The sequence below is a fragment of the Podarcis raffonei genome, chromosome 4 (genome assembly GCF_027172205.1).
Source record: "Podarcis raffonei isolate rPodRaf1 chromosome 4, rPodRaf1.pri, whole genome shotgun sequence".
Taxonomy (NCBI): domain Eukaryota; kingdom Metazoa; phylum Chordata; class Lepidosauria; order Squamata; family Lacertidae; genus Podarcis; species Podarcis raffonei.
Window position 1 is genome coordinate 70105896 of NC_070605.1, and position 25665 is coordinate 70131560.

The following is a 25665-nucleotide window of genomic DNA, read 5'->3' on the forward strand; positions in this document are numbered from 1 at the left end:
TTAGCAGGCTCTGTTGTCACAGAATGGGATGCAATACAAATGAACAGATTCCTTTCCTGCTGCCTCAATCAGGATAAAATTTAGGTGAAGTTTAGTGGGAGTAATAAAGGCTTGCACTGTCAGCAAAATTTGTTCTTACCGTGTTCCTTTAATGATTCCCACACCGTCTTGTTTGCTTTTTAAAATGGCCTCAGATTAAATAGTCTCTTAAAAAAAAACTTGTTAAAACAAATGAATTTATTCGGCCATATACCTTAACGAGAACATATATGCTGAAGTATCAGCATGGAATAGAATCCCAAATCAACAATGCTTGCATAATTACTGGGGATGTGCAATCTGAAACAAAGATGAAAGATCCCATTCATATTTCATTTAATAAATATGAGTGCTGTGTTTGAAGAGAACACCTTCACACATATAGTGGTATTTGAAAAGGTTTCCTTGGAAAATGGATCAGTAAACAATTGGGGGCCCCTCCCCAAGAGGTTCACAAAATACATGTTGGTGTCAAGTGAGTGGCAGGGGACCCCTATTCCTACCTCCAATGTCGTCAAACACAGGAGTTATTAATTCCCAAATAGGGCTTAAATACCTCTTAGTCAACTGGAGTACTAAGCATTGCTAAATAACATATTTGATGAAAAGCAATCTGAATTCTACAACTGCAACAAACAATTGCTTTTTACTTGTTCTTCTCATTCACAGGTACATTAACTTAGCCAGTTTTGTAATACAGCTTTTAGATCTACAAGAGTTATATTTAGTAGGATTGACAGAGATAAACTTGTGTATTCTATCATAAGTTGCTTTCAACATAGGCTTTATATACTGATACCAACTTGAGTCAGGCCAGAACTTGTTTTTCTAGTTTAATAACAGCTTGGAACTCATCAAATAAGAGAAAGAAACAGGGTTGTGTTTTAGTTTACATTTTGTTTAATCTTTACTAAATGATACAGCTGCTCTTATTGACAGTTGACAGGCACAGACTATCAGTATTGTGTGTGAGCAACATAGCGCTTCATTCTCATGCATACAGGTGTATGTAGGCTACCAGTGTGTGTTGGTATTTATTGCATATATATTGTACTTTGAGAAGTAGTAGTAGTAGCAGCAGCTGTGTTTTTGCAAACCCATCTCCTTTGCACATGTGATAGCTTATAGAGCTGGTTATACCTATTTTTGCATTATGCTTTTTAAAAAGCACCTTAATAGAAAAGTACATAATTGAAGAATTATAGCAGAACTATATATTGCTCTAATATGAGCTTAATTTTCAGAAATTGCAGGTTCAAGGGCTCCAGCAGTTGAAAGTCACAAGCCCTATCAAAGTTTCAGGAGTTATATATTGTTATTTTTTTCTAAATTAAGACACAAAGAGGTATAACATGTAGGAAGGGCTGTTCATTGGTTTGCTTCATTAAGGTTAACCTGATCTTCCATAAAAATGTTATTGACAGCTTTTTCATTGTCACTGAAATACTTGACGTTTTTCTTCATAGGTGAAGGTGAACTTGGCAAATTTAAACAAAATGAATCTTAGCAGTTTGTTTCTTATACAATATGGTTAAGAGGTTCAGAAATTCATTATAATACGTTTTATGCAATGCTAGTATGCTTTTTGTTGTTGCTAAATTTGTATTTTATGGTCTTGGGTGCAATCTAGATAGAGTTAAGCATGCTTGACTCCCATTGCAGTCATTGGGGTTCAAGCTCTTAACTGTGTACTTAAGCACCATTGACTGAAACCTAATGGAATCTAAGCATTCTTAAATTTCTGGGTAACACTGCATTGCTCTTATCTCAAGAACCATAGGTGCAGCAGAAGGCAGTGAGCACTCTACTGTTCTTGAGGTTAACAGTATCCAGTTGACATTGATATGTTTGCATGTATTTCTTCTTGAATGAAATATGTTCTCCCTCACATTTTGGATGCAATCTGTTTTGGGTTATATCTGAATCTGTACAGGAGTTCTGGATCAGGATATTTATGTCTATATACTCAAGTAGCAACCACCTCTTCATTCTGTTTCAATTGATGCAAGAGGGAAGACATCTTCTTACAGCTGACACAATAAGCTCCTAGAAGAGTTACTTTACATCTACCTGTCTCAGATTTTTACTTATCCCACATTTCTTTCAAAGCGGCATACATAGTGTGTCTTCCCCTCACCCCATTCACATCTAGTGAATTGCCTTTAGTCACTGCTTTTGAGAACAGCTTTCAGCTACCTGGAAATAAATCTGGGAATACAGCACTTGTTGAAGAATGATGAGAAACATAATGGATAGAATGACGAGGAAGATGTGTGTGCTTTAATGCTTGTTGAGACAGCAGAATTTTTGTACATGGTTTTTGGGACTTGAGTACTGACTTGAGTAAAAAGCTGGTGGGGATGTCGAAAAAGCAACCCCATCCCAGAAATCAGGCATGAGTTTTGCCATTTGGCAAGATGACTTTTATAATAAGAAAAGGACATGCGCCACTGAGAGTTGAGTACATACCTGCAGATTAGTTGTAAGATTGAATGTGACCTTAAATCTGTTTAGTGTTCTCTGCACTATGTTGAACGCCTGTACAATGCCATGATAGCAGAACCAAAATTATGTCCTATCAACGAACAGATACGTATTCTTGTCCAAAAGTTGGAAACAGATTTTCTTCTCTAAGGTGAATGGTGTTAGCATTTCCTACAAAATCAGGAGTAAGTGAAGCGGGCAGTATTGTTTTCACAGGACATAAGTGCCTATGCTGTATTGTGATTTCATGCATACACATACACAGAGTGTTTGTAAAAGCAGAACAGACTCCCACTGGTAGCAATAAAATTCTCTCTGCTGTTCCTTTGGGGCCAATGAATTTTTTTTATATTGTTGCACAGCTGGTTTGTATGTGCCAATTCCAGTGGGCAAAGCATATCCCTTTGTATATGCCATGAAGCTGTTTAATAATTGGAAACTTGTCTGTGGTTCAGGTTCAATGGTCCTTTAAAGAGTTACATTTTTTTTTAAAAGAGAGAGCCGTGGGTGATCCCACCTTAAATTAGAAGAGAAAAGCACTCTCATCTAAAGTGTAAAAGGATTTTGAATTTATAGCTAAACCTGCAGTTACACACACAGTTGAAAACGAGTTTTCCAGATTCTTATGTACTTTCCCCCTATGGCACACATTGTGGAATGAATTCATTTATTCTCTTTCTTTTCTCTCACCGTTTAAGTATGCTCACCAGTTAAATATGCAACACTAATGTTCATCCAGATGTGATACATTTTCAATGGTAATTTTAGTGGCCTCGGGCAGGTTATGGATTCTCAGGGCAGCCAGGGCCAGGAACCAGGGGTGACTCTGCTTTATATCATCTTCTTCCTCAACCTGCCTGGCAATACATGTCAAGACCTCACATCTGGATGTCAAATCTACCTAATCCTCTATGACTTCTCACCAATTGCCTGTGTTGAGAGTAGAGTTTAAGCTATCAGGCAACTTGCCATAGCTCTGTCCACCTACTGTGGAGACCTACTCAAGAATTATTGAAAGCAAACTGAACTACAACCTATACTTACCTGACCAAATGGGGGTAATGTTGCCTCATTATCTCTATAGCCAGGGCAACTCCACCATAGTTGTGGCCTGTTGAGACATTATCAGATGATTATTTGGTTACTTACTAGACACTCTAGCAAATGAGAAGGTAAAACATCCCTGGATGGGGTTTCCCTAACACTGACTACATCTGGCTGTGTAGGCTACTTAGTCTGCACTGTTGTCTCTGTCAGTTGTCTGCAACTAGAGGATTAGCATAGACTAAAACACCTTGCATGCCTGCACCTATTCATGCAGAGATCACTCCATCCTCACCCTAACTGAATCCACTGGGTTGTATACTACTGTACCAGCACCAGTCTTCAAATTTACACCAAGAGGAATCCCAACTGTAAAATTTGGGGTCAGGGCTATCCCTTGGATAGTATTTTTTTTGCTAAACAATCAGTATCCAACTGTTGATCTTTAATAAAACTAAAACTAAACCATGGCTCAAGAAAAAACCCTGTAGGCAGAGTTTGGCTTTGCTTTTGGAAAGGCTCTTCTTTGTCTAGACTGATCAGCTTTAATTTGCAAACCACACTGCAAATTGGCTTCTGTTTGAAGGAGAAGTTTCCATAGACTTGGTGGAGCTGTGTTCAAACTTGAAATCTAGGTTGGAAAAGGAACTGGAATCATGATTTAAAGTTGTAATGAAGCTTTCTGATTAAGGACAGAAACAAATACCTCATGGGCATAGTTTGTTTGGTGCTTGTTAGCCAATTGCTGTATTTGCAGTGTTTTGCAAGTGTGATGTTAATCTTGACTCAGAGGCTATTGCTTTCTTGGAGTGAAAGGTGTTATATCTGTCACATTGCTTAGTCCAAGGCTTGTTCACAATAAGGATAGCTCTGTGAACTAAACCAAAACCCATCTGTTTATTGTTTGCCTTGACTACATAACTGACCACCAAGGGCTGAATTAAAAAAAGACAAATATCCATCTGTGAACACCCAAACATATTCAGTATAATTCCTTCACATAGAATAGGTATGCTGAATAGCCTCATAACTTGATGGTAACGTAACATGCAACAGTAGCAGTCAAACTAATATTGTGCATGCTTTTCATCTTCTAATGACAGGCCTTTACCTCACACAAATATGCCCATCCATATTGGGTTTAGAGATGGTGAATGAAGGGACAGATTTGTGGACTGGAAAGCTGATACATTATTACAGAATGTCAAGACTGTAAAATTAGGTATTCAAGTTTTATAGAAGGTATGGTCTACCAACAACTACACATGACAGACTCTAGTACTGTCTTGGCACAGGTGAAACACAGGGTTGCCAACTTGAATAAAATATTGGTGGGGGCAGGTAAGCCCCGCTCCAAATAATCAATTACAAGATACAGCACACACACACCATTTGAATGGAAAATTCCATCAATGGGGGAGGGCTGTCCCCTCAAATATTTTAGGGGGGGGCAAAGGGACCTCAGGCCCTAAGGAGTTGGCTTCTATGGAAATGTCTAACCATACTGCTCTTGCCAGATCAGTAAACCTCTTAGCAGTGCAGCCCTTTCCTAATGGTGGGCATGGTCTTGGCTATTTCAGAAGTCATTCTGTGCCTTGCCTTGCTTGCCTTCCCTCTATGCTTTCTGCAGGCTATGAGGAGAGAAAAACAAAGCAGGATGTGCTGGGAAAATCAAAAGGCATATACCCATTTTACCCTTCAATAGAAGCGCAGGCAAATGAAAGGAAACTAGAGGTAAGACAACAATTGCCTGTCTCCTCTTTCCAAAACATAGCAATTTACCTGAGGAAAAAAAGAGAATACTATAGTAAGACAGCTAAACTGTTCTGAGAAGTAAACATTCCCCCCCATCATGCAAGTAATGTTTACATTGCTCAGAAGTGTTGAGCAAAACACAGCAATAAATTTGCTTTGTTTACAACGCAGGACTTTGACTGGGATGTGTCAAGATGGAAGCACATACAATTCAATTTTCTCCCATGATAATGAATTATTTCATATCTACTAATCTCTAAGTAGGAAGTCCTATCTTCCTTAATTGTAGTTGTGTCAGTTTGTATACCACAAATGAGAGGATTTTTCAGTGAACTCGTTAATCTTGGAGTTTATTGGATGAACTTAATGTGTCTGGCCATGGACAGTGCATTTGGCATCTTATTTACCATTACAAAAACAACTAAGTGAACTGTGCATTAAATGAGCAAATGTCAATGTCTATTTTTAAATGTTCAGTTAAATACAATAACTTTTCTTCTAGCTTGAATTGGGTTCATTTGGCTTACACTTTTGAGAAAATGTTCACTTGCAATTCTATTTTTAACAACTCTGCAGAAAACAGTTAATATCTGCTACAGTGATGGTTCACTCACTGCCAAGTAGTAGCTCAAAAAGAAGGATGTACACACACACACACACACACACACACTGTGTGAATAATATGCAGCATGTTTTATCATTCTTCTGTTCATTTGTTTCCTATTGTTTAACATTGTTTCTAATTTTCTGGGACACGTTTTTATTTGTAAATCAATCCGAGTAAGATTGATCATATAAAGGTTGGGGTATAAATGAATAATAATAATAAAACATCAGGAGTATCAAAAGATTTTTTCTAGCAAATGTATTTTTAAACAATGTGCCACTCTCCTGTTACCATAATATTAGTATACACACTCCTTTGGAGCCACTATCTTCCTTTGATTTTGACAAAAGGTGCAAAGGGTGGCTTCTTCTTCCATTAAAGGCAGATAAATATTCAGCACCTTCAAAAGAAAACCATTCCCATGATTCCTTGCCATTAAACTGGTTTTTTAAAAAGTTCACCTCTCACAAATATTTTCTTCTGTTGTGTACACTATCTATTCTTTCCTCTTTTTTATCTCTAGCATAATACATCACTGAAATTTTAAAATACTGGAGAGTGTGCAAATGTTACTTCATTTAGGCTAAATGCTAAAGAAACTAGTCCTAGAGAATTTGAGTTCTCTTTGTATTTTCAAAGCAAATGCATTTTTTGTATAGTGAATATGCAGTGGGGGAGCTTCATGCTCTGGAACCGGGGGGCGTGGCATGGCACACCACCCGCAGGGGCGTGACGCGCATCCTGGGGGCATGGCACACCACCTGCGGGGGTACAGCCGCGATTGCACCCCACCGGGATCGCGGTGCCAGGGGCAGTGCACTCCCCCGCACCCCTCTTCCTCCAGCAGTGTGAATATGCTGATGTCATAGTGAATATGACATTCAAAATGAAGTGTGGTTTTCAAAATACTATAGCAGCATTTCAGTATGGCATAGTAGACATGTGGTTTCTCTCGCAGCTCAATTGGCTGGGGCAACCAAACTGGATAGGAAGGGTACAAATAAAATAACAACAACAACAACAAGTCTATCAATAGCTATACACTTCTTGCTTTCTCAAGATAATGCTACTATATCATATGCTAAATTACAACTGCTAGTTCAATCTGGGGGATTAAATTTTCTGAATCTAATACTGCATCATTGGGCATTTGTCATTCCTTAAGCAGTGAGGGGCTGAAGTCGAACTGATGTTAACAATCCTAAACTAGGCTAGTTTTTGATGAGTGGTTAGATGGCATTAACCTCATGTTATCTGGCTAAGGCAGATAGGCCACTTATTACTGTGGCTCGTATAGATATCTTTTTACAGAAGGGGTAGCAAAATCCTACAGTTTGGGTATGCTCCCTAAAGCACCCCCTCCTTGTGCCATGGACTGGCTGGATGCAGAAAAGTGATGGGAGGCAGCAACTGAGGAACCCTCAAGGGAACACCATGGGAAAGAAGGTGCAGAGCAAGGAAAGTGGTGGTCGGATGACAATGTGTGGTCAGAGGAAGAAGGCTCAGACTTGGGAGAGGAGGATGTGTTGGAAGCAGAAGAGGTAACAGGGCTTAGTGAGCAGGAATAGGCTGTGGCAGAGGGCAATTCAAACTTTGAGGCTGAAGCAGAGGCTGGAGAGGAGAGGGGCTAGGAGGCAGAGTTGAAATAGGCTGCTGAAGAATCCAGGGAGTCTCTCCCTCCTGCTGCGACTAGATCCCCTGCCTGCTGGTCTCCCAGACCACACAGAGAAATGAACAGAGCAGAGAAGAGATTGGTTGTGCACAGACAAAGTTTGCAACTGTTTGGGAAAGACCCTGGAAAGGAGGAGCCTTAGGGAGTGGTGCAAAGGCAGGGACCTTCATCCTCACAACTGCCTCACTGGGACAAGTCCTACTGGGATGAGTTGCTAGGATCACTAGACCCGTGCTTATTTGAATAAAGAGTTAACTTCACTGACGCCATGCTTTTTTTATTGCTGACCTACCCTTGACTCCAGCTCTGATACCCTGTGAGACCTACTAGTTTGGTCTGCAGTGCAAGGATGAATTCTCTGGCAGTAGGGGCTATAAAATTGCAGTGCAAATTGTGCTGCATGTAAGTTGCATTACTAGACAGAGGGCCTTCTCAGTAGTGGTGCCCGCCCTGTGGAACACCCTCCCATCAGATGTCAAGGAAATAAGCAGCTATCCTATTTTTAAAAGACATCTGAAGGCAGCCCTGTTTAGGGAAGTTTTTAATATTTAATGCTGTATTGTTTTTAACACTTGATTGGGAGCCGCACAGAATGGCGGGGGAAACTCAGCCAGATGGGTGGGGTATAATTAATTAATTAATTAATTATTAATAATAATAATAATTAGGCTAATCTAAGGCTAAATGCCAGTTGCACAAAAGTAATCAGAAAGTGATCTTTGAACTATCAGCTTTGGCCTAACAACAAAAATGTGTATTCTGCAAATGGATAATTCTGGCATCTTAGATTTTTAAAAATATTGAACCTTTTCCATTATGATACTTGGTTCCTGTAGTACATTTCTCTGGATTATTGACTTAATTTTTTATATAATAACCTAATTATTACGTGGTTGTAATTCTTTTTTTTTTTTTTGGTAAATATTCATACTGTGTATGTTAACTTTATTTTCAAATGAATATTTCATTGAGTTTTCAGTTTATATCAATACAGCACACATCAGAAGCAGCAAAAAAAACCAGGTTGGGGTTGTGCTGCCTGATACTCACGTACCTTGTAGCTTGGTATGCACATTTGGATGTTTACATATGTGTAAAGCAACACAAATTGCCCTCTTAACTTTACTTCTCCCCCACCAGACCCATCAGCTCCACCTGCGCCATCTAATCTCCGAATTGCCAACTCAACAGTGAACAGTGATGGAAGTGTAAGTGTCAAGATTATTTGGGATCTTCCAGAGGAACCTGACATTCCAGTCCATCACTACAAAGTCTTCTGGAGTTGGACAGTCAACAGCAAGTCTTTTGTACCAGCTAAAAAGAAGAGAAGGAAGACTACAGATGGGGTAATTAAATTTAAAAATGTGACACTGTAGATTCCTTGTTAACTTTGACTTAAGTCAAAGATACTTAACACCTTGACTTAAGATGATACTAAAAAGTAAAGAGAGAGAATATTAAGGTGTTGGCTATAATCAAAGGGGAACATAAAAACTTTAAAGAAGGCTATTTATTTTTGTTGTGTGTGGAAAATAATAAAACAATGTTTGATTTCACACCATTGGCAACTTGTGGCTCATTCACTGAAGTAGCAGACACTAAATTTACTGTATTCAGACATTTCCACAGTTGCCACACAGAAACCTGTGTAGGCTACCTTTGACTACATTCACATTGTAGTAATAGAAAAAGCAAAATAGCAATATAATAGTTTAAGGTAGTATCTGGTGCCATTTAAACCAAATCTGATTGTGTTTAGTGTGAGAATAACAATAAAGAACACTATAGTCTTATATCACCCCCAAAACACATTTGGGCAACGACTTTCATATGCTCCACTGATTTGGGTTTTTAAAACTAAAAGTACAGCAAGGGCAAAAGGCAAAAAAATGGTAAGAGACAGTGTGGGTATGTCCCACTACTTTGCTGAACACAGATGAATTCATGATTCACTGGGACTGTCTGTGCCCTGCTGCAACTAAGCCCATAGGGTGCACTAACTGATTGGCAACTAGTCTTCAGTCTGCATACCTGTAAAGAAAGATTTGACACCCCAGCACATACGGATACATGCTGTAGTAAGCTAATTGTTGCCAAATCTGATACAGCTCAAGTACAATAGTATCAAATGTACTACAGTGTGATGTAGCCAAATGTTGCTAACTCAACAAAAGAAATGAAGGAAGAGGAGATGGTTCTAGTTGCTCCAGCTCTGAGTGCTAAAATCTAACTACCTTCCAATCCCATTTTTTTAAAAAAACAAAATCTCAGTTTTTACAAATTTTTATTTAGCAAGTCCCCTTGTTGGATCAATGCAATGGCCAGCTTTGTGACTGGTAAATGTTTCCTAACCATCACACACAAAGCAATAAAATGTACCTATATTGTAGGCAAAATGGTTGCTTTATTGAATTTAAGTTGGCGTAGAAGACAGCAACAGTTTATCTACTTTCACCTGTTCATTTGATAGAACACACAACTTCTAATGTGATTGTGTTTTAGGAAATCCATCACTGAACTGTGCATATATTTTATTTTTTAATTATAGTCCCAGAATTATGTAGTTCTTGAAGGCCTACAGCCGAACAGTAACTTCATGGTGGAACTGCAGGCAGTTACATACTGGGGTCAAGTACGCCTGAAAAGTGCCAAAGTGTCTCTTTACTTCAGTTCCACTCAGACAGCTGTTAACAGTAAGTGCTGTTTTTAGAAAGAAACCTAACATCTCATAACATTTGCTTAAGGGGATATCTGTCTATATGAATGTTCTAGGTGACACCTTTGCTACATGTCCAATTCATAGTTTATGCTCTCTGCTCTCCCACTTCATTAGCAGTCTACTTGCAGCACAACCTTCCTGTGTGTAGAGAATAGTTTGACTGATATAGCTTGAAAATTGCCTCCTCCTTTCATTCAGGGATGTGAGAGTCCAGAGGTGCATTGAAAATGAGTGCCGCAGAGGTTAGTGCTGAATATGGTAGCATTTGAAAGAGACTGAAAAACAGATCCTTTGTTTCTTCTGAATTGGGTGCCCTTAGACACTCACCCAGACATGTGGGAGTTGCTGCTTCTTGTCCATGAGTACTTCCCACATGGCTGGGACCATATTTAAGTGACTAACTGCATGGGCAGGACCCAGTCATGTTACACAGTCAGAACCTTCTCCCATGGCAGTGCTGATTCTGTGGTAAAGTCTGGAATCTGATCTGCCTGTGTGGTTCTTTTAGATTCTTTGGAGTTCCAGCAAGAATCTCTGAGTTGGGTAAAAATTATGTGTGTTATACGTCTAGCTCACGTTATGTGTCTGGCTCATAGATTATATGTTGTCCAGTGTTAGCTAAATGGAAGGCACTAAGAAGTACTTACACATGGGAATATGTGAACTATTATTCTCTTTTTATAGTTTGTGGTTATCCCATGAGAGCCAGTATTGGTCTTCAGTTCCTATAGCATGTACACATGAGGAGCCAATTTAAATGCTGCAAGGAGGCAGGAGATAATTAATAATTATCTACAGTGTACAGACAGCAAAAGCATGAGCATAGCTGTTATGTATTATGAGAGACACTGTGAGGACACATGTTATACAAAGAGTTACATAATGCTGATTTCTATAATTTATGAAGCAGCCCTGGGTGACGTACGGCAGGAACATCATTTCTGTATGTGTCTTGTCTCTCAGTCAATATATTGAGGACATTCTTTTGTAAAGCACCAGTCTCAGTTCTATTTATTTATTGAGGGATTTCAGGAAATAAGGTTAAATATCTGAAATCGAATTGCTTTGTTCATCTTCTTGGCTAAAATGTTTGATGTTTAAGTGGTCACCATCAATAGAGTTTCTTTTTGTACATGTTACGTGTGTCCAACTTCTGAAACTTCATCTAGTTTCCCTAAGCACATTAGAAGTGATGGAGAAAAAGAGTAGTTGTTACATTTTTACTTTTTGATAGTTAGCTTCCGTTCTCTGCTGCATATCATATTCAATTTGCAGTGTATGAAATATTTGCCAGTCTAGCTTCAGTTACCCTAATCTGCTCATGTGAATTTTGTGGTTTCAGCAGTTTATATTCACTCACTCTTTCCGTTACCACAGCCATTTTTAAATTCACACCTTCAGCTACTTTGGGACTTTTAATATTTTCTTGACTTTCCTTCTTCCTCTTTTGTAGATCATATTTCTGTGAAATGTGTTATCTGTCCCATCATCCCCCCAATTGATTTTTATATTTTGGATTGGCAGTTCAGAAGCAGTGTCACAGATCACTTTACCTATTGTTGCCTACGCATGACTTGCAAAGGTCTAATCTTTGTAGTCCTGACACTAACAGTGTGTTTTACATTGCAAACAGCCCTGTGAAGGCAGTATAGACATATTATTATTATTATTATTATTATTATTATTATTAAAAAAACAACTTTTGTATGACACAATCTTGGCAGGTCTTTGTAAAGCACAATCTTTGTAAAGCTTCATTTTAATAGTTAGCTCATGAGAAACTGGCATGTCCACTGTCCTAGATTAGCTTACCGTATTTTTCGCTCTATAACACGCACCCGACCATAACACGCACGTAGTTTTTAGAGGAGGAAAATCCGTAGGCATGCCACCCGTAGGCATTCCCTCCATAACACGCACAGACATTTCCCCTTACTTTCTAGGAGGAAAAAAGTGAGTGTTATGGTGCAAAAAATACGGTAACTAGGAATTCCTTTTGTAACTCGTTTAACAGGATTCTACCTTAAAATGTGTTCGTGAAACACATTCTCCTATGTAATGTACAGAACTGATAGAGTTATCACTACAACTCACTTTAAAAACACTGCTTTAGGGCTGTCTAATATTTCCTGTTTCTTCAGCAAATAGCAGAGAATGTAGTTATGTGAAGTCTGATGTGCATTTCACCTTTGAGGTTTCCCCCCACATATTCTGTTCTAGTTTAGTTAATTTATATTTTTTGGGTTGGATCTTGTATATACAAGTTATCGTTTTACCAACTACTGCTTTGGTTGGCTCTATATAAGGCCTAGCCAAATATTGCATTTATTTGAATGTTCAGCTATCTGAATAATATGAATTCATAATGGCTGCAATTCATTTTGGTTCACTTTGGCTATGAATATATATCATGATCTTCCAAGGGAATTTTTGGCTTCTTTGAGAAAGAAGCAGAAAATAAGTGAATCTGAGAGAAAAAAAAGTGTAGTTATTTGGATTTATTTTCCCTAGTTCATTATTTATGTGAAAAGGGAGGACTGGCAATAAATAATAGTACTGTTTGATCATAGTCTTGTGTGTTTATATTTAATCTACATTTGCAGAGATTCCTCCCCAAAATATTGGGTCTGAAGTGTGGGCATGCCCCGCCCCAAATGTGCATGTTCTCAGGCATACTCCAACTATGTCTTTATGTGTCTGAACAGCTTTTAAATGTGGTTTCATGTAGTTTTCAGTTGTGGCTCATGCCAGATCTTGACCTCTTCAAATATGATAAGCCCTGAATGGGACCGAAGCTGTCAAAAAAAGTTAAATCTAGATGCTTAAGAAAGGGGCAATTTCTGATTCTTAGGATATAGCTACACCACATTTTTATACCATTTTAAACCACAACTCTCTACATCATTCCTCTTCCCCAAGGAACTCGGGAATTGTAATTTAATGGGATGTCTTACTGTATGTGTACTTTTCTTTTTTTAAAAACCCTACATTTATGGAATAATTTGCAATATCCTGTGAATTCAATGGAATCAAAGCAATGCCCTTCACCAATGAAAACACAGATTTCACACTGATGTTTGTTTTGCAGAAGAACAGGTATCTATAGTTGAGAAAGCAACTGATGCTGCCCCATCCTTTAAAGGAAGAAGACCCACTCGTCTTCTTGAAATCGGAGTGCCTTTTTATCAAGATGATCAACTTCAGGTGAAAGTGTATTGGAAGAAAACAGAAGGTGGGTAAAAATCTATTTGAAATCCAGATAGGTTCATGGTGACCCAACTACAGAAGGACTTCTGCTAGTTGTACAAAGTTTGATTAGCATTTTAGGAGAAGGATAATAAAATCTTCTGGGAATTTGTGATGAGAGCAGTTGTGGACTAAATATACTTTTTGTTACAAGTGAAGAAATTGAAATACAAGTCACAGAACCACATTTTAAATACAGTACCCTTTTGAATTATTTATATTTGCATTGTCCCCACCATTTCAGTGGGCTGGGTACTTATCCAGCTCTCCAACCTACCATATTTTCCAGCAATTTAGTGCAAATGTTGTATTGAGACCAATCACAGGACCTTTTGTGGAAACCCCTTCGCAGCTTACAACACAGCTTTGTCCCGCCTCACCAGAAAGAAAGATTCTATGTTTTGATGTGATTCTTTACAGAGTTAACTAGGGTATATGTATAGTTGTAAAACTCACAATAGAAAATTAAGCGTTGTAGCCAACTAAGTTCTACTCAGAGTAAACCCACTAAAATTAATGAACTTCGGTTAGTCATGTCCATTAACTTCAATGCATTTTCTCTGAGTAGGACTGGCATTGGATAGAACCCAATATATTTCTATCAGAATACAGTATAATTGGAGGCCACATGTTTAATGTTCTTCCTCCTTGAATACTATCTGTACTCTCGAATATGCACTATATAAGCTAAAGCTGTTATAAAGTGATGCGAACTAAAATGCAGATTTAATTAAGCAGTAGAACAATTCTACTCGGTGACTGAATTATAGAAGGGTTTTAAAACTAAGCTGTGGATTTAGCCAAGCAGTGCCAGATTTAGGGTGGTGCGGGTGGTTCTTGCACATAGGGCACTGAGCTGAGGGGCGTATAATAATAATAATAATAATAATAATAATAATAATAATAATAATATACCTATATTTATACAAGTACAAAAAATACTATGAAAATAAGAAATATGAGTTGGGGCATATTTTGTCATCACCCAGGGTGCCATATTACCAAAGTCTGCCCCTGAGCCAAGCCCAAGTGGACCAGCACTGTGTTCCTTGACTTTCATTCATTCTTACTGTTTACATGCTTTGATAAGTGCTGTTCATCTGGCTGATAGCTGGTTCTTGGCACTTAGGAAACAAGTTATTTTAAGATTAAGGTGGCTGAATTGGAGAAATATGATAATGTGCTAAGCATACACCTCTGTCTGTTGTTTGGGAGATTTTATAACTTGGAAACATAATGGTGGGTTTGCTATGCTTGTCTTGACTTGCCTGTCTGCTTAAAATCCATTTCAAAACAATAAATTTTGCCATCTTCCTAGATATATATATATATATATATATATATATATATATATATATATATATAATATTTCCCTAAAAACAAAACAAAAACTTAATTAGAATATTATTCCTTATTCCTGTCATTTTAGATTTATCAGTTTGTGATGTTTGAAGAGCAAGCCTATTTTCCCTTGGTATAATCTTCCTTTTTATGTGACTTCACTGAACATATTGTAATAGACAACATCCTTTTTTCTTTTTTAAAAGAAACTATTTCCCCCTTATATGAGCTGTAAGTGACTAATGTTGTTGCTATTCACATACAGGGATCTAGGAGTATGTCACTTATTCAGGGCCACCCAGCGAGTTAATTATTGAGCTGGGATTTAAATCTCTGGAAGCCAGGTTCACATATACAGTGCTCTATCCAGTATGCCACACTGCCTGAAAGCATTTGTGGAATGCAAAGAATGCAGTATCTGGAATAGTTTGTTAAAATCTTAATCACATTTTAAAATGAAATTAAGGCTGAAATACTGTTTTTATGATAGCAATAATACATTCACTTTGGGATGCGTATTAACATGAATAGACACATGCCTGAGGTAGTATAAAAAGTTTAGGAAATATTCATGATTTACTTAGGTATAATTGTCACTGAAGTATATAGCAATTAGGTGAGGACAATGGGTTTCTGTTTTGGAAAAATAAAAGATGTCTTTCATTTGCTCCTTTTGACACAGAGCTGGGATTAGAGAAATGCTGTAGATCCCACAAACAGCCTGAATTCAACCCTTGTCAATGAGGGGTGGGGGTGGGGGGTGCTTGCGGCTGCATTTTTTTGGCCATTTTAGCTGTGTGAAATTAGAAATTATGTGCTATTTATGTAACACAGGGGAACTTACTCAAATGCTTTTAACTCTTTGGCACTGGGAGCTGACAACTCTTGGAGTATGTTGCCAGGAACAGATGCATGCTCAACTCTCAGCCTGAGATGATTAACTGCATGTGACAATTAGGGTCATGTGCAGTACTGAAATTGCTAAAATTAAAGTTTCTCATGTCACCCTCTCCGCTCCACTGTTTGATGAATATAGAATTGGGAGTTTTGCATTTGTATGAGACGCCTCTAAGTCCTTTCAGTGTCAATATCCTCAAGCTTTTAAAGTAAAATGTTTCTTCCCCTAATTTTTAAAGGCTTTAATCGGTTCATACTTACTGCAATAATTGTGATCACTTTGCCATTTAAAGCAAGAAGCTTTCTCACCCTTGGCCCTCTGATCTCATTGGTGCTGGGCTAGGTGGAAGGAAGTGGCATGAGAAATCTAGTGCTTATGAAAGCCATGAGATTTTGGAGCAGTCTGGAGAATTGGGTAGCTATTGGGGATGCACAAGCAAAAAAAAGGATCAAGTATTTCTGAAAGGCCAGTTCTGATGTGCACAAAAAACTTGAAGGTACTGTGGATCACCAGTTCTGCTTCCTTCACTTCACTCTTTGATGGTTTCCTGAGAGCCCAGCAACTTATGTGCAGCAGCAGGGATGGTGGAGAGAGCACTCCCAGAATATTTTTGGACATTTTGTCATAAGGACTCTGAGACTAGTAGCCCCTGTGGGAGAAGACACATGCTGAGGTTATGGGAGTATCTTTTGCTGTTACCACCCTCTTTTTCTGCCCTCCTCACCTTGATACTGCTCTCAAGTATTCAATAGGGACGTTCAGTTTTGTGAGTACTTCTATTCAAACACTCTAGGAGCTATTTGGCTCCCCCCCCCCCAGTCACCATGAGGTTAGCCAAGTTACGTCAAATGTGGGATGCATATTTTTGTTTTGTGCTGATTATTTTATTATCCATTGGGTCATTCACTGTTTTCCCCAAAGGCTGCACATGGAGTGTCTGGAGCAACACAATTACCTTTTAATGATAAGTGTTGCTCACACTTAATATGAAACTGTGTACTATACTCAGGCACACCCTGGGTGATTTGTTATATATGAGTATCTCAGAATGACTGCAGTTTCTCAGTGTAGCGTACAATATCTTCTCTTCCCATCTGAATACTTGTAGTGGTTGGATGTCATGTAGAGAATCTCCTGTCCTACACTCGTCCAGTATTATTTTCAGCAAATGGAAAGTGTGCTAGCTAATAAATAAACCTTGGTTCAACAGTAAGGACTGCACTGGAAATATATAATAAGCTAGAGAGCAAGCATAGCTTGTTGATTGATGTGCATGATTTACACATGGCTTTCATTGATGTGGCAGATTCCAAACCACAGTGGAACAAGCAGTACTTAGTCTGCTGTTTACTAAAAACCTGTTCATGGGCAGCTGTGCCTGTGTCATAGGCAGCTTTGTTATACCCAATAAGACAAAATAGATCATCTAATGCTGTCTTGAGCTGAGCTCATCCCATCATTATGCAACTGAAGTCTACCTTAATATGGCCTATAGTGTAACAAGTTGAATTTGATGCTTGGCCACACATGCAGAACATGTGCAAATCACTGCGCCATCAAAGACTAGAAACATGGGCAGGCTGTTTTTATGGTCACCTCATGTAGAAGTAATTGTGATAACAGGACCTAATACAGAAATGATTATGTTTGTGAAATCTTGCATTGAAATAAATGTCCAACTAACAATAATAAAAAACGTTGAAAAACAGGAACTAAGTATTACACCTTTGCTTTATTGGTTAATTTTTTTGAGCTGTTGGTACACATATACTGGGTGTGCACCAGCACAAAATGAGGGTGCCAGTGTAAAATAGAGGCAAAAAAGAGGTAGACATTTAAAAAATGGGTGTTAGTATTCTATACCAGTGAGTGTCATCACAAGAAAGTTCTCTCTCTCTCTCTCTCTCTCTCTCTCTCTCTCTCTCTCTCTCAACTATTTCATGCAGCTGATACTGATCTTAATTAAAGTATTCCCTTAACAAGGATTGCTGACTCAGGCCTTCTTAAGGTTTTTGCTTTTGTAGAATCAATAGGAATGCTCATTCATTCATATTGTTATCCACTAATGAGATATAAAATCAGTATTCTTTTTAGAATGTCCTCCACACCAAGAAATTGAAATATGTTTCTTTCTTGGGTATAACATGGGTGCATGCAACCTTTCAACAAGAAGATGAAGCACGTGGTTCCTTCTCACTATCCATTTAGATCTTGTGTGGAGCTGCATCGCAATGTTCTGAATGTATAACAAGTTAGAAAGTTTGCACAGACTCCCTTTGATCATTCACCACATATTTTGCAAGAGAAGGCTATCCTGTCTTCTGTGGAAATAACAACTGATTCTTACATTTCTGCTATATTATATATTGGCTTAGCTGTGTCCTTTTTACTTGGTTATGTTTTCCTTTTTTTGTACATGAGATTGTGAAATACTTATGAATGATGAGGGACTGGCAGTGATTTTTTGAAAGTTGCAAGTTATTTTAACGTGTAAATAGTATTTTCCTATTTTGTTCTATTAAGATGCCAGCAGCAGGAACAGATATCATGTCCAATGGTTCCCAGAGTCTTGTTTGCACAATGATACAAAAGGGTCTGAAAAATCCAGTGGTATAACATATGTAAGTAGAACTTTAGTAATCAAAAATTGAAAATAGAAAGAGGAGTATCTTAATAAAGAAAATATGGGGGTATGGAAACTATCTTTATAAAAAATCCATTGCATCCAATTCTTCTCACTGTTTTCAGAGGAGCCACAACAGAGGAAAACTACTTCTTCTGTTATCCCATTTATCATCCTATACCCTTCCATATCTAGCACAGACTCCTTGTCCTTACCTTTTGAAACCTCACACTATCTTATGGTCCTTGTTTCTCATTATGTTTCCATCCATGAAATACTCCATCTCTAGCACCTGAGCCAGCCAAAGATCTCCTGCTACATTAAATGACTCTGCTGTTCTTCCTTGCTGCTTTTATGTCTTGAACGTCCCCCCTAATAGATGATGCCTCCTCAGCCCTCCCATCTTCAAAGCACACCTCAAAAGCTATCTATTCTGTGTGGCATGTGACTTATATCCTACATCTTTATTCCCAACTGTAAGCAAGCTGTAAGAAAATGTAATTGCATTCTTCCCCTCCTGTCCATTTGGCCTATGTAAGGTTAGTAGTGGTGTGTTGCAGTGGTTGCATGGAAACTCCTTCCTGACACTGACATTACTGCTGCTTACCTGGGCAGGGAGCAGGACTGCATAGCTGTACTGGTGCATTCACATAGCCCTGATCTCACTACACCCCCACCGTGCCCCAGCCATTTCCAGGTAAGCATTAGTGATGCTGTGTTGGGATGGCAGCTCCGCCACACATGCTACTACTGTGTAAGACATCAGAAAGAACAAGAGTTGCTGATTTGTGATGGCTCCCATAAATTCTGGATGGTCAAGTAGTTTGAGGAGTACTCTTCCACTCTGTGTCCTTTGGTTTCAGAGTGCTGCGATGCCATCAAGTAGCTTGGATTTGAATTCTACCATTATGCTGATGACACATAGGCATAACTTTCATTTCCATAGCCAGATGCTAGGTGGGTGGTGTAAACTCTGAACTGGGGTTTGGAGATAGTTCGTGTCTGGACGATGGTAAGCATACGTTGACTAGGATAGGATAGCAGAAGATGACTTAACTGCGTGATAAGGAAACTAGTCATTTAATTTTTGTAATCTTGTTTTCTAAATCAAAACGACTGGCATAGATAGCTTGATGTAGGGGTGGAAGTAAACATTTAATCTGAAGCCAGATACCTCAAATGAAAGTTAATAAACTGATTTATATGTAAACTATCTTTTTGTAGGAAAACTATATAATTCTTCAAGACCTGTTATTTTCCTGCAAATACAAAGTTACAGTCCAGCCAGCAAGATCCAAAGGCCAAGTAAAGGCTGAAAGTATTTTCTTTACTACTCCGCCTTGTTCTGATCTTAAAGGAAAGAAGCACAAGCACATCAATTGCCCCACTGAAGGAGGTAAGCAGAGATCTGGAAAACTGGCAGAATTTTTATTTTTATTATTATGCATTGAATTTGTATCACTCCCAATACCCGCAGATCTCAGGACGGCTCACAACATAAAATCACAATGTACACAATCTGGTATCTCTTGAAAACCATTCCGAAAGATTAGAATAAAATAAAATTATGAGAGAGTTCATTGTAAATAGGCATGTTGGCAAGTCAAAGCAGGTGGAACTCTGGGGTGGTGGAGAGTCCTGCAAGCAGTCAGTTCAGAATCCTGACAAGAATGAACTGTCCCTTACCTATAGCCCTCTAGGGAGGGATGCAGGGAGGAAAAGTGAGAATCAGTAAAATAGGGGCAGAATAAGTGAAAGAATTCTGTGTGTCTATATTTTTTATGTGTCTATGTTTTTAAGCTCGAAAGAAATGCTAATAATGCTAATTTCTTCTTGTTGTGATGGTGATTTTTGCAGTTCCAGTTGTCCCCAAAGTGTTGGCCAAGCCCGAGAATCTTTCTGCCTCTTTCATTGTCCAGGACATGAACATTACTGGGCACTTTTCCTGGAAAATATCAAAAGTAAATCTTCACCAACCCATGACAGGGTTCCAAGTCACTTGGGCAGAGGTTACAACTGAGAGCAGACAAAACAGCTTGCCCAACAGCATTATTTCCCAGTCACAAATACTGCCAGTAGTAAGTATCTGCTACTTCTGTGTTGTGGGATAGGAGGGAAGACTTGAGGGGACAATAACATATGCACCATTGTAATGAACATCTTTGATATAGCTAATGCTTTTTTTTTTTACTGTTCCTATTTTCTTTTAAGGATCATTATGTTCTGACAGTTCCCAGCCTGAGGCCATCGACCCTCTACCGTTTAGAAGTACAAGTTCTGACAACAGGTGGAGAGGGACCAGCTACAATAAAATCATTCCGAACACCTGACTTGCTGATGTCTCCACACAGTGAGTATTGACAATTTATGGGGAAGTATTTTGAAAGATGTCCAGGTAGTATATCTGTTTACTAGAAGATTATTTGTCCTTCTGAGGTACAGATCACACCTGGCAGGTACTTTGATGCCCATACAAACCTTGATGGAATGCCCACTCGAGGGTATTTTTGTTTGTTTCATTTAAACATGGTGGAACCAAACCCTGTTGCCAGAATTCACCATACACCGTGGCCTTGATTCAGTGGCTCAGGTTTGTGCACCAGACTTCTAAAAAGCAGGAAAACTATCGGTGCCTGCAATGAGCAGCTTACATGTGTGCCAGCCTTCTACCGCCCAGAACGCCCCCCCCTGCTTATTTAATCTTCAGAGTGATGCAAAAGAAAATATTTTTTCTTCTACCAACATTAATACAGATTTGTATCAGTCATAGTTGATTTATAATGTTTTCCTTTATAGGACCTCATCTGAAGCAACACCACTCACATCATTATAAGCCACCACCTGAAAAGTACTAAGTTGCATTGGATTATTAACTAACTGGAAAGGAACATAAAAGAGCTCTTGTGAAAATATCAGAAAAACACATCTATACTGGACTATAAAATGGCCTGTGCTTTCAGTGGATGCTCATCATTTGAAAAAATGTTTTATGAACTCCAGGATGAAGTATGCCAGGCAAGGATCACAGTATTCACGTAAATAGAAACATCCAACGTCTATGAAAATTTAAAGAGTATATGAATATAGTGATTTGCCAGCATCATAGTGTACACTGTTTGACATTCACACACTTCTCAGTCTTTTACTGTCTATGTGCATGGTGGTTTTTTTGTATTATAGAGAGTTTTAAATGTATAGATGTAAACAAACATTTATCTGTTATCAATTTACTATATCTCTGATCTTGTAACTATTTGTCAAGAGAAACAGAATCTCCAGTTACAATGCAAGCACAACCACTTTTAGGTGCACAGTGTAAATTCCCTTCCCACTTCTATTTCTGTGGGCCGGAGTAACTGTTTAGATGGCTACCACCCACAAATCCCATATTTTGATTGGTTTAATGAAGACCCTTGATGCACTGTGGCAGATGGCGAACTCCCCCTCCCCCAGCTAAAGTGTTATCATTCATTTGTAAATGCTGCCAATCCCAGATCATCTTGGCAGAAAGGTGTGTGCATTAGGAGAAACATACAAGAGGTTTGTTGGCATCCATCTGTCCCAAGAGACAATGGCAGGAGTTGCTGGAAGGAGGCGTACAAGGTGCCATCCAAACATCCTAGGGACTCTCCTCCAGATTTGTGTAGGATTTACTCCTTAGCCTTTTCTTCTCCCAAAGATAACCTGCAAGGCAGTGGAGGTTTAAAATCAGAGTTTTCCTTTTCCTAGATGGCCTACCTTCCCAGGTTGATTATCCCCATTTGCCCCTCACTTCCATCTACAACATGTGCAGAAACTGCCTTTTTGACCATTAGATCCATTATTGATCTCATCCGCTCAATCCACTGGAGCCTCTCTCTGCATGCGGGGGCAATCCCTAACTGACAGAGGCTTTGAGACCCATTGGCTCCCATCACATGGTTTAGCTGGGCAGTTGAAGCCATTTCTCGGGTGTGGCTGCTATCACATGCTGACAGCTTTTAGGAGCCACAGGTAACAGCTGAGTGCAGAGTGAGGACCAAAGGTGGACAAACTACCCCAGAAGGAGCACAACGTGTCCCACACCAGTGGTACTACACCTCCCCCAAACAAGAGGTTTACTATCTAAATAATAGTGGATTTTGTGTGCATGCACAAGAATGCTTGTTGCAATCTGTTCTCTTGCCATAAATCAGAGAAAGGAAAACTCTGTTCAGTCCGAAGGAAATATTCTTACATGGGGAGCTTTCCAGGCCACCTGGCAGTGGTTGGATAGACTAGATGAAAAAAGTGGACTAGGCAACTCGTACCTTTGTACGGTAGGCTACATTCCTGTTATGAAAAAGTCAGAAGTCCACTCCGCCAATCTCTCCATCTCTCAGGCAAGCAAGAGACATTATTACAGTTCAAGAACACATTCCAGCCAGGCAAATGCATTTGAGGAGGGTGCAGAGCAAGGACAGTGAGGGGTGTTAACTTTGGGAGGATTTGTGACTTATTGAGAGTTCTGAGGACTGGATAGAGAGGCCTGAGGTTTCCCACCTCTAATGTAAATGAACATGGAAGCAGATACAGAGAGAACTTCATGTAGAAATTCCAGTACACATGATCTTCAGGATGAAGCTGTTAGAATTACATGTGTTCTTAAATATTCAAATATTGATGTCATTTTATTGAACTAAGCAGCACCTCTGAGGATTTTGAATATATATTTTTTAAAGGAAACCTCCTTTACTGTGTTATGAAGCACCGCAGCCAAACTTTATTAGCCTAAATAATTTCCACATGTTTTCAGCAAAATAGTACAGGGTGACGCCTTCAGATTTACAGTTAATCATTTTTCTCTTGCCCATTTTGCTTTGTAAGCACAAATTAGCATGCTTGATAGAAAGTTTCTACATATCCTGCATGTTAATTAATGCACAGTTCTGATTTTGGTGATAAGCACTAGAAGACATTTTCCTTCATATTTTTATGTTTTAACTTCTAAAAAAAAAAAATCTAAGCACACATTGGTTGTTGTTTTTTAAAGTCTTCATTAGCCCTTCATTTTAAGCTTTGTATTCATAGAGAAGAATAAAAATCTAGGAAAAGGGAAAGGAACCATGGATGGTTAAGTCCAGTCAAACTTGATTATGGGGTGTCGCTTTCCAGTACTTAGAAATAAAGAATATCTGAACTACATCTGAAAGTAGTTCCCATAATTTAGGCTTGCCATACGTCAGGAAAATTCCTGATATGTCCTGGTTTTGGGGTGTAAAAATGGTGTCAGGGGAAAATTTTGTGGGTGCCAGGAATGTTACTTTTTGAAATATGGCAACCCTACATAATTTCCAGGGGATCCGAAAGTGGATTAAGTTCATGGGAGGGTGTAGAATTCTGAAGAATACCTAGTTCATCTTCATGTTCATTCCCTCATCCCACCCTCAGCAGCAGGCTTGGATTTTTAGCTTTCATTTTCTTTTCTTTTTTTAAAGTAAGCCACTCTATAAAGAAAGCTAGAAAACAAAGTGTGGAGGCAACATTTTAAGGCTTACTAGGCAGATGTCCTTGAATTATTCCATAGGCATTTATGGGCTTGAGCAACAACTCTGTACTTGTTGTTGCAAATACAATTCATTGTTTCAGAGAGGTTACATGTGTTCATTACTTCACCACAGTATCAAGAGAAGACTTTAACACCTATGAAGCAGCCATTACATTTCAAGCATTGCAATCATATATACCTTTTGTGCCATTTCATATCACCTGGATGGTGAACACAGTTATATGGAGACAGCTTCCAAATATTGAGGGACTGAGAACAGCTTGTATGCATTCAGTTTTCATGTAATGCTTTTTCTTTCTGTTCAATAGATAGAACAAAAACCCACATATATGTTGAGTTCTAATCTCTTCAGTTTGGATTTTAGCCCTAAACTATGGTAGAGTGTTGGACGTGAATGTGGCCAATGCTGTTCAATAGCATTGGTTTTTGTAATCAGTTGCAAGTAATCAAGTTAATCACATGTATCAGTGAACATCCATGAGCATGGAGAGTAAAACTTCAGCTGATATCTGTGTAGTTCTGAAGAGAGTTAAATAGATACTTAAACGGCATTGAAATCACTGAGTTATATCATTATGCCAGGGCTTGTCTGTGTAGGGATGAGTTTAGCTACAAGAATATCATCTGCCTTCAACCAGATCTTGAATAATATAGGATCAGGGCCCAAATAGTTTTATTCCAATGTATTGCCCTTGACAAAAAAGGTGATATACCAGTAAATACTAACTTATTTATTTTCAGAATACATATCCTTTTCCTTAATCCTTTTGTTGTGGCTGTTAAGTGTTCTTAAACCTTTGATTGATACCTGTGGACATGCAAGTTGCTATAAATGTCATATACACTTGCACATTGTAACCAGGAATATGATGCTTATATGTTGTTGCATGTTTTTTTATTATAAAAAAATTAAAACTTTATTTAAATTAGTAAATTAATACCTACAGATGTTGATGGCTCTATATGGTTTGCATGCCAAAACTCATAATTCAGTTATAGGCGTGAAGTCTATAGCTGTATTACCTCTCTTGAATATATTGGTAAGGTACAATTTGAAAAGTAATTAATAGAGGTTCTATATGTAAAAATATTTTTCCGTTTTATGTAATTATATTGTAGTGTGGAGATAACAAAACTACTTATCTGTTAACTAAATTGGCTGTAGAAATCATGTTTTTACAACAGTCATTTAAAAGTCAGTATTTATTTATATATGTTTTACAAAAGATGGTTCATTTGTGCGTGTCAATGTTACTTAGAATAATCCTTGTAAAAACATTTTGTAAAAAAAAATGTAAATAGGCTGCTGTTTCCTCATTATTTTAATGTTTAGATTTTGTACATAAGTTTAAGTAATAAACTACCCTTCTATATAGAAATTTAGTCTCACGTAATTGTTAATTCATTGATTCAAAGTGCCTTCCTATAACCACAGTTGCGATTCTAACCTAAGCATGAGGCTGGTCATTCATAGCCCTGTTTTATACTCTAGTCTAATGCATCTAGGGTAGAGAGGGATGACTAAATTCAGCATACCCACACCCTGCTCTAAACAACTGTGCAACACTAGGCAGAAGGCATTCTTGCTCTCACTTGGCTTGCTGTTTTCTTAAAGAAACTTGAAAGGTGGTGTGCATGGGCTACACACATTTGCTTCTCAGGAAACTCCCGCTAACCAGTTTGCAATTTATGTTTCTTCCACACCAGTTT

At 38.4% G+C, this 25665-nt stretch overlaps 1 protein-coding gene across 2 annotated transcripts in view; it reads left to right on the forward strand.

Annotated features, from left to right (window-relative positions):
* Positions 1 to 21697, forward strand: part of ANOS1 (anosmin 1) — a 79977-nt gene extending 58280 nt beyond the window's left edge. For both annotated transcript variants that reach the window (XM_053387264.1, XM_053387263.1), the window contains 8 exons: positions 8742 to 8947; positions 10150 to 10294; positions 13409 to 13552; positions 18329 to 18426; positions 19653 to 19824; positions 20286 to 20506; positions 20640 to 20778; positions 21225 to 21697. In XM_053387264.1, the coding sequence (XP_053243239.1) occupies positions 8742 to 8947; positions 10150 to 10294; positions 13409 to 13552; positions 18329 to 18426; positions 19653 to 19824; positions 20286 to 20506; positions 20640 to 20778; positions 21225 to 21283 (1184 nt within the window). In that variant the 3' untranslated portion in view covers positions 21284 to 21697. The remainder of the gene's footprint in view (positions 1 to 8741; positions 8948 to 10149; positions 10295 to 13408; positions 13553 to 18328; positions 18427 to 19652; positions 19825 to 20285; positions 20507 to 20639; positions 20779 to 21224) is intronic.
* The last annotated feature ends 3968 nt before the right edge of the window (positions 21698 to 25665 follow it).